Source organism: Bombina bombina, chromosome 9 (assembly GCF_027579735.1).
Source record: "Bombina bombina isolate aBomBom1 chromosome 9, aBomBom1.pri, whole genome shotgun sequence".
Classification (NCBI taxonomy): domain Eukaryota; kingdom Metazoa; phylum Chordata; class Amphibia; order Anura; family Bombinatoridae; genus Bombina; species Bombina bombina.
This window is the reverse complement of record NC_069507.1, coordinates 24,970,738-24,990,621: the sequence shown is the minus strand read 5'-3', so window position 1 is coordinate 24,990,621 and position 19,884 is coordinate 24,970,738. Positions and strand designations below refer to the sequence as shown.

Here is a 19,884-nt window from a genome sequence, read left to right as displayed (position 1 = left end):
CTTGCTAGGTTAGGTCTCTCTGTCTAGTAGCCCCTGATCACTTGCTAGCTTAGGTCTCTCTGGCTAGTAGCCCCTGATCACTTGCTAGTTTAGGTCTCTCTGGCTAGTATCCCCTGATCACTTGCTAGGTTAGGTCTCACTGGCTAGTAGCCCCTGATCACTTGCTAGGTTAGGTCTCTCTGACTAGTAGCCCCTGATCACTTACTAGGTTAGGTCTCTCTGGCTAGTAGCCCCTGATCACTTGCTAGGTTAGGTCTCTCTGGCTAGTAGCCCCTGATCTCTTGCTAGGTTAGGTCTCTCTGGCTAGTAGCCCCTGGTCACCTGCTAGGTTAGGTCTCTCTGGCTAGTAGTCCCCTGATCTCTCAGTGAGTGAAATCTCCTTATCTAGTGGTCTCTTGATCTCTTAGTAAGTGGGGTCTACCTGCCTAGCAGTTCCTTTTCTCCCCAGCTACTAGCCCCCGATCTCTCAGTGAGTGGCGTCTCCCTGTCTAGCAGTCCCATGATCTCCCAGTGAGTGGGGTCTCCCTATCTAGCAGTCCCCTGATCTCTCAGTGAGTGGGGTATCCATATCTAGTGAGTGGGATCTTCCTATCTAGCAGTCCCCTGATCTCTCAGTGAGAGGGGTCTCCCTATTTATCAGTCCCATGTGCTCTCTGTGAGTGGGGTCTCCCTATTTATCAGTCCCATGTGCTCTCTGTGAGTGGGGTCTCCCTATCTAGCAGTCCCCTGATCTCTCAGTGAGTGGGGTCTCCCCATCTAGTGAATGAGGTATCCCTATCTAGTGAGTGGGGTCTCCCTATCTTGCAGTCCCCTGATTTCTCAGTGAGTGGGGTCTCCTATTTAGTGAGTGGGGTCTCCCTATCTAGTAGTCCCCTGATTTCTCAGTGACTGGGGTCTCCCTATCTAGTGAGAGTAAGGTCTCCCTATGTAGCAGTCCCCTGATTTCTCATTGTGTGGGGTCTCCCTATCTAGCAGTCCCCTGACCTCTCAGTGAGTGGGGTCTCCCTATCTAGCAGTCCCCTAATTTCTCAGTGAGTGGGGTCTCCCTATCTTGCAGTCCCCTGACCTCTCAGTGAGTGGGATCTCCCTATCTAGCAGTCCCAAGCTCTCAGTGGAGTGGGGTTTCCCTATCTAGCAGTCCCCTGAGCTCTCAGTGAGTGGGGTATCCATATTTAGTGAGTGGGGTCTCCCTATCTAGTAGTCCCCTGAGCTCTCAGTGGAGTGGGGTCTCCCTATATAGCAGTCCCCTGATCTCTCAGTGAGTGGAGTCTCCCTATCTAGCAGTCCCCTGATCTCTCAGTGAGTGGAGTCTCCCTATCTAGCAGTCCCCTGATCTCTCAGTGAGTGGAGTCTCCCTATCTAGCAGTCCCCTGAGCTCTCAGTGGAGTGGGGTCTCCCTATCTAGCAGTCCCCTGAGCTCTCAGTCAGTGGGGTCTCCCTATATAGCAGTCCCCTGATCTTTCAGTGAGTGGGGTCTCCCTATCTAGCAGTCCCCTGAGATCTCAGTGAGTGGGGTCTCCCTATCTAGCAGTCCCCTGAGCTCTCAGTGGAGTGGGGTCTCCCTATCTAGCAGTCCCCTGAGCTCTCAGTCAGTGGGGTCTCCCTATATAGCAGTCCCCTGATCTTTCAGTGAGTGGGGTCTCCCTATCTAGCAGTCCCCTGAGATCTCAGTGAGTGGGGTCTCCCTATCTAGCAGTCCCCTGAGATCTCAGTGAGTGGGGTCTCCCTATCTAGCAGTCCCCTGATCTCTCAGTGAGTGGGGTCTCCCTATCTAGCAGTCCCCTGAGATCTCATTGAGTGGGGTCTCCCTATCTAGCAGCCCCCTCTCTCCCCAGCTAGCAGCCCCCTGATCTCTCAGTGAGCGGGGTCTCCCTATCTAGCAGTCCCCTGAGATCTCAGTGAGTGGGGTCTCCCTATCTAGCAGTCCCCTGATCTCTCAGTGAGTGGGGTCTCCCTATCTAGCAGTCCCCTGAGCTCTCAGTGAGTGGGGTCTCCCTATCTAGCAGTCCCCTGATCTCTCAGTGAGTGGGGTCTCCCTATCTAGCAGTCCCCTGAGCTCTCAGTGAGTGGGGTCTCCCTATCTAGCAGTCCCCTGAGATCTCAGTGAGTGGGGTCTCCCTATCTATCAGTCCCCTGAGATCTCAGTGAGTGGGGTCTCCCTATCTATCAGTCCCCTGATCTCTCAGTGAGTGGGGTCTCCCTATCTAGCAGTCCCATGAGCTCTCAGTGAGTGGGGTCTCCCTATCTAGCAGTCCCCTGATCTCTCAGTGAGTGGGGTCTCCCTATCTAGCAGTCCCCTGAGATCTCAGTGAGCGGGGTCTCCCTATCTAGCAGTCCCCTGAGATCTCAGTGAGTGGGGTCTCCCTATCTAGCAGTCCCCTGAGATCTCAGTGAGTGGGGTCTCCCTATCTAGCAGTCCCCTGATCTCTCAGTGAGTGGGGTCTCCCTATCTAGCAGTCCCCTGAGCTCTCAGTGAGTGGGGTCTCCCTATCTAGCAGTCCCCTGAGATCTCAGTGAGTGGGGTCTCCCTATCTAGCAGTCCCCTGATCTCTCAGTGAGTGGGGTCTCCCTATCTAGCAGTCCCCTGAGATCTCATTGAGTGGGGTCTCCCTATCTAGCAGCCCCCTCTCTCCCCAGCTAGCAGCCCCCTGATGTCTCCGGGTGGGATTTCCCCGGCTAAGCTCTCCTGTGCTGGGCGTGTCCTTCCGGCCCTCCCCTGGGCGTCTCCCCAGCTTTAGTTGAGCTGGAGCGGAGACGGAGAGAGAGGTTTGAGGTTCCCGTCTTGCTCGCTGAGGTCCCGGTCATACTCGGTGCCCCCGGCCGGGCTGAGGGTGAGCAGGACACGGGTATGGGCGCCGGTCGCTGACCCCATGCCCCTCACCAAGATGCCCGGCTGGGTGATTCTGCCCATCACGCTGCCAGCCTTCACCATCACCGGCATGTGGATCGTGTGAGTTCGGGAGGGGAGGTGGGAGAAAGGGGTGCACGGAGCGGGCACAATATGGGTGATCTTACAGTGCCGGGGTCTTAGCTGTGTCCTCTTCAGGGTCCTCTATGTGTTCGATGCCCTGTTCCGAACTCTCAGTCTTTGCTTTGTGTTCCTTTGCCGAGATCAAAGTCCTAGCGGTGTGTTCCTATATTGAGCTCTGCCCTAGGGGTGTACCCCCTCCAGACCTTAGGTCTTAGCTAGAGGTGTAACCCCCTCCAGACCTTAGGTCTTAGCTAGAGGTGTAACCCCCTCCAGACCTTAGGTCTTAGCTAGAGGTGTAACCCCCTCCAGACCTTAGGTCTTAGCTAGAGGTGTAACCCCCTCCAGACCTTAGGTCTTAGCTAGAGGTGTAACCCCCTCCAGACCTTAGGTCTTAGCTAGAGGTGTAACCCCCTCCAGACCTTAGGTCTTAGCTAGAGGTGTAACCCCCTCCAGACCTTAGGTCCTAAAAGTGCTCCTGGTCAATATCTCAGGTCCTAGTGGTGCCCCTCTACAGATCTTAGTTCCTAACAGTGTACCCCACCCAGATCTCAGGTCTTAGAGGTGTGTTCCTATAGATCCTCGGTCCTGGTGGTGTGCCCCATCTATACTTCAGGCCCTAGCGGTGTGCTACTATATAGTTCTTAGCCCTAGCAATGTGCTTCATTCAGATGTCAGTCCAAGAGGTGTGGTCTGGTTCTAGTGTTGTGCTCCTATATAGGTCCTAGCGGTGTGCCTCATCCAAATCTCAGGTTCTATTGGTGTGCTCCTTTATAGATCTCAGTCCTAGCAGCCTGCCCCATCCGGATCTCAGGTCCTAGTGGTGTGTTCTAGTACAGAGCATAGGTCCTAATCGTATGCAATTCTAGAGCCCTTAGTCCTAGCAGTGTGAACCAGTCCAGAGGACCAGGTTCTAATGATGTACACCAGTCTTGTACCCAAATAGGCACCCCAGCTTACCTGGTCCTAACATTGTGTAGTGAACTGGTGTTTAGGCCCTTGTCCTAGCAGATTTCTCTCCAGAGTCCCCAGCCCAATGCCTCGGAATGCACTTCCAGAGTACGTTGTCCTACATGTGACACTCTATAGCACCTGGTCCTAGTGGTGTACTCTCTAAAAGTCCCTTGCTGAGCAGTGTGTGCACATCCAGTTATCTAGAGTGCATCTCCAGGATACGGAATTCTAACTTTATACATCAGCCCAGAGACCTCATATTCTAGTGGTATGCTGCATAAAAGCGCTAGCTCTGTGCATCAGCCTTGAATCTCAGGGACCTAGCAGCATGCACTAACCCTAGGCCAGGCAAGAAGTTCCAAACATTTGGGGTCCCAGTTATTTGCTGCATTAAAATATTGGTCCTAGTAATGTGCGCCAACCCAGACCCACAATCCCAATTATGGGAACATACTGACCTGTTCCCATTATTATTTTTTTTATCTTGGATCCCCTTGTGTAGCTGTTCTTATCTTACCCCTGGATTAGGTTACTTTATTCATGACTGTTATGCATATAATATAGAACAGGGCAGAGCCACCGGTAGCTTGTAATGTTCCTAAGTACAATACATGGTTTGTTTTTTATCACTTCTTTATATTAAATATGTCTGGCAACTCAAAGAGACCTGAAACCCAAACTTTTTCTTTTGTGATTCAGAAAGAGAAACAATTTTTCATTTAATTTGATCAAATTTGCTTCATTCTTTTGGTATCCTTTGTTGGTTGGGAGCAATGCACTATTGGGAGCTAGATGAATACATCGGATAAACCAATGACAAGAGGCATATATGTGCAGCCACCAATCAGCAGTTAGCACCCAATAGTGCAATGCTGCTATTGAGCCTACCTAGGTATGCTTTTCAAAGGATGCCAAGAGAACAAAGCTAATTACATAATACAAGTAAATTGGGAAGCCATTTAAAATTACACACTCTATTTGTATCATGAAAGAAAAAATGTGGGATTCATATCCCTTTTAAAATACTAGCTGGTTACTAAGCTTTATATAAAGGTGTCAACTCCTTATGTGGAATGAATGGTATGTATAATCTGCATTGCATGGGAGTGTGCATATACATATATCTATAATTAGTGTGTGTGTTTATTTCTGCGCTTCCTGTTTCCTTTAAAAACTATTTTGCCACTCTTTACCTGCACTGTGTATTATATAAACATTTACTTAAAGGGACACTGTACCCAAATTTTTTCTTTCGTGATTCAGATAGAGCAGGACATTGTAAGCAACTTTCTAATTTACTCCTATTATCAAATTTTCTTCATTCTCTTGGTATCTGTATTTGAAATGCAAGAAAGTAAGTTTAGATGCCGGCCCATTTTTGGTGATCAACCTGGGTTGTTCTTGCTGATTGGTGGATAAACTCATCCACCAATAAATAAGTGCTGTCCAGAGTTCTGAATAAAAAAAAAAGCTTAGATGTCTTCTTTTTAAAATAAAGATAGCAAGAGAATGAAGAAAAATTGATAATAGGAATAAATTAGAAAGTGGCTTAAAATTGCATGCTCTATCTGAATCATGAAAGAAAAAATTTGGGTTCAGAGTCTCTTTAACCATCACATGCATTTCCTCATATTCCTATAATATTAGCAGCCATTGCTTGTAGCTCCCAAGTACCAAATCCGTGAGCTGATACTGTTGTGTGTAGATGTAAACACATTCAGTATATTTGCCATTCTGTACAAGCAGATAGAACTTTGCTGTTGACTGGTTATACTTTCTGGAAATCTATCTGTAGGAGCATTAGGGTTCTTTGCACAACAGAAAGATACAAATTTAGAATCGTTTCAACCCTGGAATTGTGTGTGTGTGTGTATATATATATATATATATATGTATGTATGTATGTATGTATGTGTGTGTCTCTCTCTATCAGGGTCGAGACCAACTCTATAGAATATGCTGCAAGTGAAAACTTCTGGAAACGCACTGTTTGGAATTTAAGCTGTTTCTATTTTAATTTCTCCGATATCCTTTACTGAACACTACTGGTTTATTGTACATTGTTTATATTTAATGTCCTAGCCAGTGGAAAGAATGTAGGGCCCACTTGAGGTCTCTGTGTGATTGAGCCTGTAGTGTATACAGGTGTTTGTCTGCATATGTATGTGTGTGTGGATATGTATGTGTGTGTTTGTCTGGATATGTATGTGTGTGTTTGTCTGGATATGTATGTGTGTGTTTGTCTGGATATGTATGTGTGTGTTTGTCTGGATATGTATGTGTGTGTTTGTCTGGATATGTATGTGTGTGTTTGTCTGGATATGTATCTGTGTGTTTGTCTGGATATGTATCTGTGTGTTTGTCTGGATATGTATCTGTGTGTTTGTCTGGATATGTATCTGTGTGTTTGTCTGGATATGTATCTGTGTGTGTGTGTGGATATGTATTTGTGTGTGTGCGTGTGTGTTTGTCTGGATATGTATCTGATCTGTGTGTTTGTCTGGATATGTATCTGTGTGTGTGTGTGTGTATATGTATTTGTGTGTGTGGATATGTATTTGTGTGTGTGCGTGTGTGTTTGTCTGGATATGTATCTTTGCAGTGTTTTCCACAGAACATTTAGCCAGCCCGGTGGGGGAAGTGTAATACTTTTGTAATATCACATTTTCTGCTATCCAAACTGAATGTCAATTTTGATGCTTAAGTTCCCGGTTTTTAAAAATTTGATTAAAAACAGGGGCACTTTAATTCATCAAAATTTACATTTCACTCCTGTTTTGAAAAAATACTTACCTTTTTAATCTTCACAGCAGCTCCAGTTTCCTCCGGTCGTTGCAAGCCATTTCTGATGTCAGAAATGATGGATAGGTCATCCTCCAATCATGGCTCCCCCCCGGGGAATCAGTGTCTGATTCAACACTGTGATTGGAGGAAGCCGGATTCCTCATTTTAGACCCAGGAAGAGGCTTTGCAACTGGTGGAGGAAGCTGGAGCTGCTGTGAAGAATAAAAGGAATTTTTTTTTTTTAATTTTTTTTTTGGGGGGGGGGGGGGGGGGTTCTCAACAGGAGTGAAATGTAAATTTTGATGAATTAAAGTGCCCCTGTTTTTAATCAAATTTTTAAAAACCGGGCACTTTAGCATCAAAATTGACATTCGCTTTAACATAAATGTAATTTATAATTTGTGCAGTAAACACAAATTGTGTGAATCTTTGTGTGTGTGTATCTTTGTGCAGGGCAGGAAACGCATCAGCGGTAGTCAGGTCTGTGTACTTTGCCTTTGTTCTTTTACTCACATAGTATTAATAAAGGTGAAATTTTAAACTTATATCATCAGCCTTACTGTTCTTTCTATTATTGGGTTCTTTTTGGTCTCAATCAAAGGTGCTGAATAATTTTTGTTTGTGTATCTTTGTGTGTGTGTGTGTGTGTATCTTTGTGTGTGTGTATCTTTTTGTGTGTGTGTGTATCTTTTTGTGTGTGTGTGTGTGTGTATCTTTTTGTGTGTGTGTGTATCTTTTTGTGTGTGTGTGTGTGTATCTTTGTGTGTGTGTGTATCTTTGTGTGTGTGTATCTTTTTGTGTGTGTGTGTATCTTTTTGTGTGTGTGTGTGTATCTTTTTGTGTGTGTGTGTGTGTATCTTTTTGTGTGTGTGTGTGTGTATCTTTTTGTGTGTGTGTGTGTGTGTATCTTTTTGTGTGTGTGTGTGTGTATCTTTTTGTGTGTGTGTGTATCTTTGTGTGTGTATCTTTGTGTGTGTGTGTGTATCTTTGTGTGTGTGTGTGTGTATCTTTGTGTGTGTGTGTGTGTATCTTTGTGTGTGTGTGTGTGTATCTTTGTGTGTGTGTGTATCTTTGTGTGTGTGTGTGTGTATCTTTTTGTGTGTGTGTGTGTGTATCTTTGTGTGTGTGTATCTTTGTGTGTGTGTGTGTGTATCTTTGTGTGTGTGTATCTTTGTGTGTGTGTGTGTATCTTTGTGTGTGTGTGTGTATCTTTGTGTGTGTGTATCTTTGTGTGTGTGTGTGTGTATCTTTGTGCAGGGCAGGAAACGCATCAGCGGTAGTCAGGTCTGTGTACTTTGCCTTTGTTCTTTTACTCACATAGTATTAATAAAGGTGAAATTTTAAACTTATATCATCAGCCTTACTGTTCTTTCTATTATTGGGTTCTTTTTGGTCTCAATCAAAGGTGCTGAATAATTTTTGTTTGTGTATCTTTGTGTGTGTGTGTGTGTGTATCTTTGTGTGTGTGTGTGTGTGTATCTTTGTGTGTGTGTGTGTATCTTTGTGTGTGTATCTTTGTGTGTGTATCTTTGTGTGTGTATCTTTGTGTGTGTATCTTTGTGTGTGTATCTTTGTGTGTGTATCTTTGTGTGTGTGTGTATCTTTGTGTGTGTGTGTGTGTATCTTTGTGTGTGTGTGTGTGTATCTTTGTGTGTGTGTGTGTGTATTTGCTATTTGTTTTAATGGATATGCAATCACCTGATTATATATAGGCGTTCGGGAAGGAATCTATGACTAGCATTTCAGAGCTGTAGTTTTAGGCATTATGTTTTATTGTTTAATTTAATACAGCTCTGTAAACTATTTTACTTATAGGACAACTAAACACCGTAGAATAGAATTATCAAACACATAATAAATAGACAATGCGACAGCACTTAGTTTGAAGTTCACATGAGAGTAGATTTTTTTTTTTTTCTTCTTCCTGCCACATTTCAAAGTTTAGTTTTATTTTCCTTCCCATTGCATCATGTGACAGCCATCACCCAATCCCAAAATGCATATATGTATATCCTGTGAATCTTGCACATGCGTAATGTGAGCTGGTAACACAGAAAGTATCTCTATAAAGAGTGTGCACATTTAGATAATGAATGTGAATTGAAAAGATGTTTATATTTATAATTGTGTGCTCTATATGAATCATGAAAGTTTAATTTTGATTTAGTGGTCATTAAAGGGACATGAAACCCAATTTTTTTTTCTTTTGTTATTTAGAAAGAGCATGTCATTTTAAACAACTTTCTAATTTACTTCCATTATCTCATTTGCTTCATTCTCTTGATATCACTTGCTGAAAAGCATATCTAGATATGCTCAGTAGCTGCACATAGAGGCCTTGTGTGATTCGCTCGCACATGTGCATTGCTATTTCTTCAACAAAGGATATCTAAAGAACTGAGCAAATTAGATAATAGAAGTAAAATGGAAAGTTGGTTAAAATTACATGCCCTATCTGAATCATGAAAGTTTAATTTTGACTAGACTGCCCCTTTAAGGCCACTGGCTGCTGCCGATGTCTGAAATGATTTGCTGATCTTTCTGGGAGTCAAGAGGTTAAACATCAAGTACTCTGTAGTTACGTTGCCAACCCTAAAACAACACACTCCCCTCTGCCCATCTGGTCTGAAAGGAGGGGGCTGTAGTGTTATTAGGTTAGTACAGGTACCCTGCAGAGCTGGTGATTGTCATCCTATCCAGCAGCCGATAGTTCTGTTGCACTTTACAGTTCTATGTTATTATTTTATAAGGTGAAACAAACATTTTTCCTTATTTTGCTAACAAAAAAGTATATTAACAATTTATTCAACCATAACAAATGCATCACATTAAGGTTAAAACAACAAGAAAAAACAAAAGTTTTGGAGAAAAAGACTTTTCCAATTGCTTTTGTCTATACAGATGCCCTGCTTAGCACGAGGCTTACAAACAATTCTTAGTTTTTCAGGTTGTAGGGACAGTACCAACCAAATCCTGTATTGTATGATTATTTTTTAAGGAGCTTAAAAAAAAAAGGATCCCAAGGAATTTTATTTTAGCCAAGTTCACATTTTTTTATTATTATTAATTTGTTGTTGAAAAATCTGTTTAACAGTGAGGAGACATGAAGAATATTTAGGAGCCAGACTGTGATATTTGTATATAGCTATACGGAGAAAAGCCCATAAAGTTAGTTGCTCGTGGATTTGTTGAGCTCTGGTTTAAAATCTAGCATTTCTTTGCTGCTTATTGATATGGTTAGAGGTGTAGTTGTTACCTGCGCTCTCTCTCTTATTATACTTGGGTGGTAGTGTCATGTAGCTGTAGCGTCCGATGTAAACAGTATTAGTAAAAATTAAATCGCGTGTTTGTTGATGCGATCGCGTGATTTCAAGGCCGAGTAGGCACGCCCCCCCCCCCCATGCCGATCCTTGCCTACGTCAAAGGGGGAAGCTGCTGGGCGCCATATATGGTAGGACGATCCATACCACCTTAACGGAGTTAAAGGACCAGTAAATATAGTAGATTTGCATAATCAATAAATAGATGATAAAAAGACAATACAATAGCACTTCTGAACTTCACATGAGAAGTATTTTTTATTTTTTTTCTGACAAATTTCAAACTTATGTCTATTTACACTCCCACTACATCATGTGACAGCCATCAGCCAATCACAAATGCATATATTTTAATTATTGCACATGCCCAGTAGGAGCTGGCGACTCAAAGTGTAAACATAAAAAGGTTGTGCACATTTTGTTAATGTAAGTAAATTAGAAAGTTGTTCAATTATATCTGAACAATGAAAGTTTAATTTTGACTTGTGTCCCTTTTAAAGCCCAGCGCGCTGTGTGTGCACAGTATGTGTGTATGTATGTATGTGTGCCCCAAGGCAGAACATACAGTGATCTGAGATGTCATCGCAGAAAATGCAGCATGCTTGCAGAAAGCAGGACACATGCATGCACTGTTAGCGTTTGAACTTTGTAGTGCTGTTCCACATTAGACAGTTCTCTTCAAACAGAGCTGTGCTCTGGTTGCACTGTGTAAGTTTTCCTTAGCACAGTGCATCCAGAGCTAAGTGCTGTTTGAAGTGGGCAGTCAAATATGCAGTAGCGCTGCAAAGCAGCAGCGCATTACTTGTTGACTTGCTCTGAGAGAAAAAAAAATCAAACCCGCCCCCTAGTCTTTCCCAGTCTGCAAAGCTGTTTATTCTGAATGAAAGACGTTAGTATGAGCTTTGCATCTTTTTTATTACTACATTTCTATGTTAGACCAAGAGAAAGGGAAACATGTTTATTCAAGAGACATTTTAAAATTTTCTTTTTTTTTTTAATGCAGCTAATTTGCAATGCAATTTTCAACTACTGCACTATATTATAAAACGTAAAAAAAATGCTTTATTCTTCAGTTAATCAACACATTGCAATTGAACTGGTGCCTTAGTGTAATTTAAAATTGAATTTTATTTAAAAATAACCTGCAGAAAATGTTTCACTAAAAAAAAATCTCATCGCAGAAAGTGAAGAAAAGTTCTGCCTCTGGGTATGTATATATATATATATATACCAGCATTTTGTTTACTTGATTTGTCAGAAGGGTAAAACAATGTGTAAGATTAATTAGTATTATTTTTGCCAAACAGCTGATTAATATAAAAGGTATCCCGCGCCTCATGCAGGCTGGACATCTACGCAGTAATATTTCAGACATAAAGAGCCCTTTGTTTAGGTCCAGTGCTTTCATGTTGGAAACTGAAATCTCTGAATTATGTAGTAGTATTCTTTCATAGCTGCTGATCCCCAATCCTCTGTATGTTTTATGTTGTGGTCTCTTGTTACCTTTGCAGATGTTTACATAAATCATCACCCCTTACAGATCACCCACCCACTCTCTCCTGCACCCCTCATAGATCATTACCCCTTACAGATCACTCACCCACCCTCTCCTGCACCCCTCATAGATCATCACCCCTTACAGATCACTCACCCTCTCCTGCACCCCTCATAGATCATTACCCCTTGCAGATCACCCACCCACTCTCTCCTGCACCCCTCATAGATCATTAGCCCTTACAGATCACTCACCCACCCTCTCCTGCACCCCTCATAGATCATTACCCCTTACAGATCACCCACCCACTCTCTCCTGCACCCCTCATAGATCATTACCCCTTACAGATCACCCACCCACTCTCTCCTGCACCCCTCATAGATCATTACCCCTTACAGATCACTCACCCACCCTCTCCTGCACCCCTCATAGATCATTACCCCTTACAGATCACTCACCCACCCTCTCCTGCACCCCTCATAGATCATTACCCCTTACAGATCACTCACCCACCCTCTCCTGCACCCCTCCTAGATCATTACCCCTTACAGATCACTCACCTACTCTCTCCTGCACCCCTCATAGATCATTACCCCTTACAGATCACTCACCCACCCTCTCCTGCACCCCTCATAGTTCATCACCCCTTACAGATCACCCACCCTCTCCTACACCCCTCATAGATCATCACTCCTGACACATCACCCACCCTCTTCTACACCCCTCATAGATCATCACCCCTTACAGATCACTCACCCACCCTCTCCTGCACCCCTCATAGATCATTACCCCTTACAGATCACTCACCCACTCTCTCCTGCACCCCTCATAGTTCATCACCCCTTACAGATCACCCACCCTCTCCTGCACCCCTCATAGATCATCACCCCTTACAGATCACCCACCCTCTCCTACACCCCTCATAGATCATTACCCCTTACAGATCACTCACCCACCCTCTCCTGTGCCCCTCATAGATCATTACCCCTTACAGATCACTCACCCACTCTCTCCTACACCCCTCATAGATCATTACCCCTTATAAATCATCACTCACCCTCTCCTGCACCCCTCATAGATCATCACCCCTTACAGATCACTCACCCACCCACCCTCTCCTGCACCCCTCATAGATCATTACCCCTTACAGATCACTCACCCACCATCTCCTGCACCCCTCATAGATCATCACCCCTTACAGATCACTCACCCACCCACCCTCTCCTGCACCCCTCATAGATCATTACCCCTTACAGATCACTCACCCACCCTCTCCTGCACCCCTCATAGACTATCACCCCTTACAGATCACCCACTCTCTCCTGCCACCCTCCTAGATCACCCCTTACAGATCACTCACCCACCCTCTCCTGCACCCCTCATAGATCATTACCCCTTACAGATCACTCACCCACCCTCTCCTGCACCCCTCATAGATCATTACCCCTTACAGATCACTCACCCACCCTCTCCTGCACCCCTCATAGATCATTACCCCTTACAGATCACTCACCCACCCTCTCCTGCACCCCTCATAGATCATCACCCCTTACAGATCGGATCATGATTCAGATAGTGCAAGCAACTTTCTAATTTACTTCTTTTCATTTTTCTTTGTTCTCTTCTTTCTTTATCTGAAAAGGCAGCACAGTAAGCTTAGGGGACGGCCCATTTTTGGTTCAGAACCTGAGTAACTAAATGTAGCCACCAATCGGCAAGCGCTATCCCTAGTTCTGAACCAAAAATGGGCCAGCTCCTAAGCTTATAATTCCTACTTTTCCAATTAAAGATAACAAAAGCTTGAAGAAAATTTGATAATAGGAGTAAATTAGAAAGTTGCTTAAAATTGCTGCTCTATTTGAATCATTAAAGGAAAAAATTTGGGTTTTGTGTCCCTTTTTAATAGCATTTATTTCTAAAATCCTATAGAAAATCTTCAAACTTAATAATAATATGCATTAGTATACTGTATCGATTCTGTTTTGAACCCTCTATCCCCTGACAATGTTTACATAGAAAATACAATTAAACTGTTTTAAAAGGGCAGCAAAGACCTTGAATTGTTCTCTTGGTGTCCTTTGTTGAAAAACATTTACAGATAGACTCAGTAGCAGCAATACACAGCTGGGAGCTAGCTGCTTATTGGCTACACATACAGTATATGCCTCCTTGTTACTTTTGGGTTTCTTATCCATTTTCATTTACTTGTGAGATCCCTTGCTCCTGTCGTCTACAAGGGATGAGAAGCGTGCCTGTGCTACAGGGCATTGTGTAAGATTGCTAGACTTCAGATCATGTATTGCTAATACAACAAAACAATATTGTGGGTTGCAGTATAAAACAGATGCTGCTTTATGCACACTTGTGCCTTTGTACCGACTCCCCTCTGTGTAACCATATAATTATTGACTTTAAATCCTTCTTCCTAGCGTTTGCGGAAGGAATTGCCCGCAGGCTGCTGTTGTAAAGTCCGACAACATCAAAAATTAAAACCTCCAGGCTGCTGAGATGTCTGGATGATTCCTATATGGCAGAAATATCAGATCACGTTTCCCATCAAATTTTGGGAATAAATATCCAGATTTATATGGTGCTAAATATCCTAGCACCATAGTGCATGTGACTATTGGGGTGTGTAGTGGGAGTTTAGAGACCTAAATACCTTTTTTATCTGGCTCCTAAAATTTTATTTGTTTATTGGAACTTTTCATCCATATATCAGTGAGAAAAAAAATAAGTTTTTAATGATCTAGATCAGCGTTGAAAATGTTTTAAAAGGACACTGAAGCCACATTTTTTCTTTCATGATTCAGATAGAGCAGCAACTTTCCAATTTACTCCTATTATCAAATTGTCTTCATTCTCTTGGTATCTTTATTTGAAAAGCAAGAGTAAGTTTAGATGCCGGCCCATTTTCTTGCCGATTGGTGGATAAATTTACCCACCAATAAACAAGTGCTGTCCAGGGTTCTGAATAAAAAATTGGCTTGCTCCTTAGTTTATATGCCTTCCTTTTCAAATAAAGATAGCAAGAGAACAAAGGAAAATTGATAATAGGAGTAAATTAGAAAGTTGCTTAAAATCGCATGCTCTATCTAAATCACATTAGAAAAAAATTTGGGTTTAGTGTCCCGAACACACAGGAACCAGCTTTACTATATTCTTAGTACATTTGTAATGCAGCCAGGGATCTAAATCGAATGCACCAGTGATCTATAATATACATTAAAGGAGCGTCAGACACCTTATATTTTCAAGACATTTTTGTTGTGTTGCTATAGAATAACATATCAGCCAAGCCTAAACATTTTTTTTTTGCTGCAGTTGTTTTTTTTTAATGGCTAAACACCACCTGCCTTATTTGGAGAAGCCAATCCCGGCTTTAGTTCAGACAACAAGGCTAATCACGATCATTGTGTTAGTATAAAGTGCATTGTTTTGAATTTATCAGATGAAGCAAATTAGTGGGGAATTATGTAACATGGTTGGCCTTTAAGTCAGCTCTGGAAATTGTGCGTTATAAAAGTATATTACAAAGGTTTTTCATGAGGCATAACTAAACCTTTTATATAAAAAATCTCCGGTTTCTCTTTTAAAGTAGAAATGACTTGTTCTTAGGAAGGTTGCTTCATACTCCAGTACCAGGGCGTCCAAGTTACCATTTGTTTGTTACACTAAACTAAATATATTATTTTATGTACAGAGACCTAATAGGAATTTCTTAAACCAGATAAGCTCTATAAACTGACAAACAGGCCCAGAAACGTTAGATCCAAAGAATGTGAGTGGAAAACTAGTTTCCAGATTACAAGTGGAGCTTTATTTAACCCTCCCGCTCGAGTGCTAACTGCATTAGAACAAGTAAATTGTTTAAGCTTGTGCGCTAACCCGATGCGCGTATAAAGCCAAACTTAGAACATTTCATGTGGGAAAAACAAGCACACTACTCGCGCGCAAATGAGATCACATATTCTCAAGTGCACTACCGCAACACACAAACTTTATTAAATATTAATATTGCATTAATATGATTTTACATATTTTCAGCTGCTTAACTGCAAAGGGCTCCAATGTGCGCGCACACACACACACACACACACACACACCTATATGTGTATATATGTCTGTAAATACATATCTATTTACACGCAAACATCCGTACTAAACCCCACTTCACTTGTGCATAATTGTCAGCGATCCACTTGTAATCTAGGCCTAAATGGAGAGATGTGGGTGATAAATACTGAGTTGTGGCCTGGGGCCGTAGGTTGTCCGACCCAACTCTGTCTTGTTTAGTTAAAGAGACATTAAACACTGAATAATTTTATTGCTTGAATGAAGTACATATTTGACTGAGAATATCTTTTCTGCTGAGGTCAATTAGTAATGGGTATAAATGGCTAACTAGAGTGTGCAACCAATCACTGTGTGTGATATAGCTGTGTCTGTACTATGAATAGGAAAGCCCACAATGTTCAGAATCAAGTTACAGAAAAGGAGAGCAAAATAAATAATGAAAGTATATTTTAAAAGTTGTTTTACTACATGTAATTTAACAATTTATATTAATATCTTGCAGTATTTAATGTCCCTTTAAGTGCTTGTAATGTTGTTGCTATGTTGCAGCACTTCAGTGGTCATGCATGCAGCCCACGCTCTGGATGTGTGGGACAAAACTGTTACACAACTCCTCTGCCTCTCCCTGTTTGCAGCACATACTGCCCACCTATGTGACTCATCATTGCTGATATCAGAGAAAAGCTCTCCCGTCTGCATTTGGTACATACGTGTTCAGCTTGCAAGGATCTGGTGTGTGTGTGAGGTCTGTGGTTAAATGTACGCTTGTGACATACATAAAAATATCAGCAGCGCAGGGTCCTGCTTATATCGCAGTGTTTGTTTATATAAATAGAAAGTAGAAAATTGGTTCCCTGGCTCAGTGTGGGAAAAAAATTGTGTGCCTTTTTATATAAAGATAAACCATTTTGGCGATGCAGATTCACTGAACATATTTCTTACAGACAGAGCATAACTGGCTGCTGGGGTATAGTGCACGTCTCATGAGTTGCGGATGTTCATCTGAGTATCACAAGCGGCTCTCTGTTTGCTCTCAATCACAAGACAAGTTTAAAACATAAGTATTGTTAGAAATATTTGCCTGTAGCTGTGATTTCTGTGCTGTGTGTAGTGGAATCTTCTACCCATGTGTTGTGTTTTTGTTTGTTTTTTAAGATAATGATCCTAAAAGTCTTCTCTGGGAAAAACAAGGCATCCAGTTGTGTTGCCTGGTCTTGTGATGTTTTTATAGAGGGGTTATCGGGGCTTATTGTTGCTGGGGTCCTGGGATTCTGCCAATACTTTGAATCTGAAACAATATCTTGTTTGTGAAATAACTTCCATATGGAAGAGGTCACTGTAATGACTTATTTGTAGGCTAATTGGCATTTTCAGGAGAAAAAGTTTGACATAGGACAGTACCTGTTCTCGTGACTGGTTTCTATATTTGTTACTTAGTAGCCTGAAATGTTCTCCTATAACTAAGTATGAGGAGAAGCACATGTCACATTCACAGGGTGACAAGACAGAGAGGGTGACAGATCCTGATATCAATGAGACAGGCCTGCTAGAACCTTACTGCAGTCTTCAGCACGTGTGTAAATATACCACTAACTGTCCCTAAGAAACGCACACTGCACCTTAAGGCAATATAGTAGTACCGGGGCTGACTAATTTGTTTAAAATGTAGGATCCAATAAGAATATTTAGGAGCCAGGCAGTGGTATTTGTATATAGATCTACGTTAGTAGCCAGGGATAAAATGCTAGGAGCCAGTGGCTACCCGGCTCCTGGGTTTGTTCAGACGCTATATAGACGATAGTCAGGCTTCTATGTTAAAAGACCACAAGGACAAACAATTCCTTTGTGTGTCTCATCCTATAGTGATGTCACTAGGAGCCAGTGGCTACCCGGCTCCTGGATTTGTTCAGACGCTATATAGACGATAGTCAGGCTTCTATGTTAAAAGACCACAAGGACAAACAATTCCTTTGTGTGTCTCAACCTATAGTGATGTCACTAGGAGCCAGTGGCTACCCGGCTCCTGGGTTTGTTCAGACGCTATATAGACAATAGTCAGGCTTCTATGTTAAAAGACCACAAGGACAAACAATTCCTTTGTGTGTCTCATCCAATAGTGATGTCATTAGGAGTCAGTGGCTACCCGGCTCCTGGATTTGTTCAGACGCTATATAGACGATAGTCTGGCTTCTGTGTGAAAAGACCACAAGGACAAACTATTCCTTTGTGTGTCTCATCCTATAGTGATATCTCTCAGTACTGATGAATGTAATTGCGATGTTGTTTTTGTACTCACACCTGGACTGTCACATGAACCAAATTTTCAAAGTTCAGTGTCTATAACCATTTAAATTCACTACTGAGGGTAGTTTAATATAACTGTGTTTGAATAATGCGAAATAGCACTGGTTGCTGCAATACTTGATGATCTATATATATAGTGTGACATAAAAGCCTGATTAGCTCCAAATAACATAGAAGCTGAGAGGGAGGAAAAAAGTTTTGCTCATTTACAATTAAATATTAAGACCTGCGTTGTGATTATCTGCAAGAAAGAAAATGTTAATGAGAAGCTCTAAAACAGCTGCAGGTAATCATAGTAATATTAAATATATGCGTGAATCTAATGATAAAAATCATATCAGGGATACAATCTATCACTTCAAATTTATCGGAATTTGTAGATATACACCTTCAAAAATATGTAAGAAATTTGCCATCACATATTAAGGACACAACACATATATTGAATCTTATTGGTAATTTTCACTGGGAAGGGGAATTTATATTAGCCACATGTGATGTGACTTTACTGTACACAAACATTGATCACGAGAAGGGCATAGAAGCAATAGAATATTTTCTGAAAAGAGACGATGAAGATACACATGAATCTGAATAATTTGATCCTGAATAGTATTAGATTTATCTTGATGAAGAATGTATATTCAAGTTAAGGGTACAGCAATGGGTACGAGGTTTGCACCCAGCTATGCAAACCTATTTATGGGAAAATGGGAGAGTTCCTGGAAGAACATAGCTTGGGTGCAAATCTTGTACTATTCAGAAGATTTATTGACGATATACTAATAATATGGAAGGGTGATGTAGAAAGCCTAAAATAATTTTTCAGAGACATGAATTCAAACAACATAGGCCTGAAATTTACTTATGAACATAGTAAGGAGAAAATCACATTCCTTGATTTGTATATTTTAATTGAAAATAACAGTTTGGTAACCATGAACCATTTTAAAGAGGTTGACGCGAACAATTATGTTCATTCAAACAGTTGTCACCTACCCCGTTGGATAGAGAACATCCCTAAGGGACAGTTTGTGAGAATACGGAGAAATTGTTCCAAAAGCACTGACTTTGAGAAACAAGCTTCTATCCTAGAAGGAAGATTTCATAGAGACAGAGAGTGATATGGAGCTTATAGAAAAGCAAAGAATGAAGTAAAAATGAAGGATAGAAAATATATGCTGAATAAATAGGAGAAAAAGCATAATACAGATGAGAACTTGGTAGTACCATTCATAACAAATTGTAACTATAATAATATGGAACATATTATACGTAAACACTGGCACTTAGTCATATCAGATTACATACTGGGGAAAAATATTTCACATAGACCCAAGTTTGTATATAGGAAAGCCCCTAAGTTAAGAAACATACTAGCCCCTAGTGAGTATAGGGGACAGAGTAAGGGAAAACAATTCGTAGAATTACAAGGACAAAAACGATGTGGGTCTTATCCTTGTTATAGCTGCAAGGCGTGTGAATTTAGTAAGAAAATTAAGTCGTATACATCCACCAGCAGTGGTAAGCAATATATTAGACACCATTAGGTGCACTGATAAGGGCATTTTATACATTCTCCAATGCTCTTGTAAATTACAGTACTTAGGAGAAACAACAAGAACTGTACGTGAAAGAATAAGAGAACATCTGAACAAAATAGAAAAGGGTAATCTAGATACACGATTGTATGAGCATTTCAAGAAAGTACACAAGAATAGCACAAAGGATTTGACATGGTGGGGGATAAAGAAAATAAAAAAGAATTGGAGAGGAGTGGATTATCAGAAACAAATTTTGAGAAAGGAGGCTGAAATGATGCACGAAATAGGAACACTTTACCCTCTTGGGTTGAAATCGGAATTCGACCTTTAACCCCTTTATTCTGGATTAATTGTTTGAGTTTTAATATTTATAGCTATACTTTATTCTCTACAGCTTGAATTCTGTCAACTTATAGCTTTAATAATGTTGTATTCACA

General features: G+C 41.6%; 1 protein-coding gene across 1 annotated transcript in view; it reads left to right on the top strand.

Moving 5' to 3' along the window:
- Positions 1-2,754: 2,754 nt before the first annotated feature.
- Positions 2,755-19,884, top strand: part of LOC128639797 (transmembrane protein 150A) — a 250,381-nt gene continuing 233,251 nt past the window's right edge. The window contains exon 1 of the mRNA XM_053691954.1: positions 2,755-2,950. Coding sequence (XP_053547929.1) covers positions 2,871-2,950 — 80 coding nt within the window. The 5' untranslated portion in view covers positions 2,755-2,870. The remainder of the gene's footprint in view (positions 2,951-19,884) is intronic.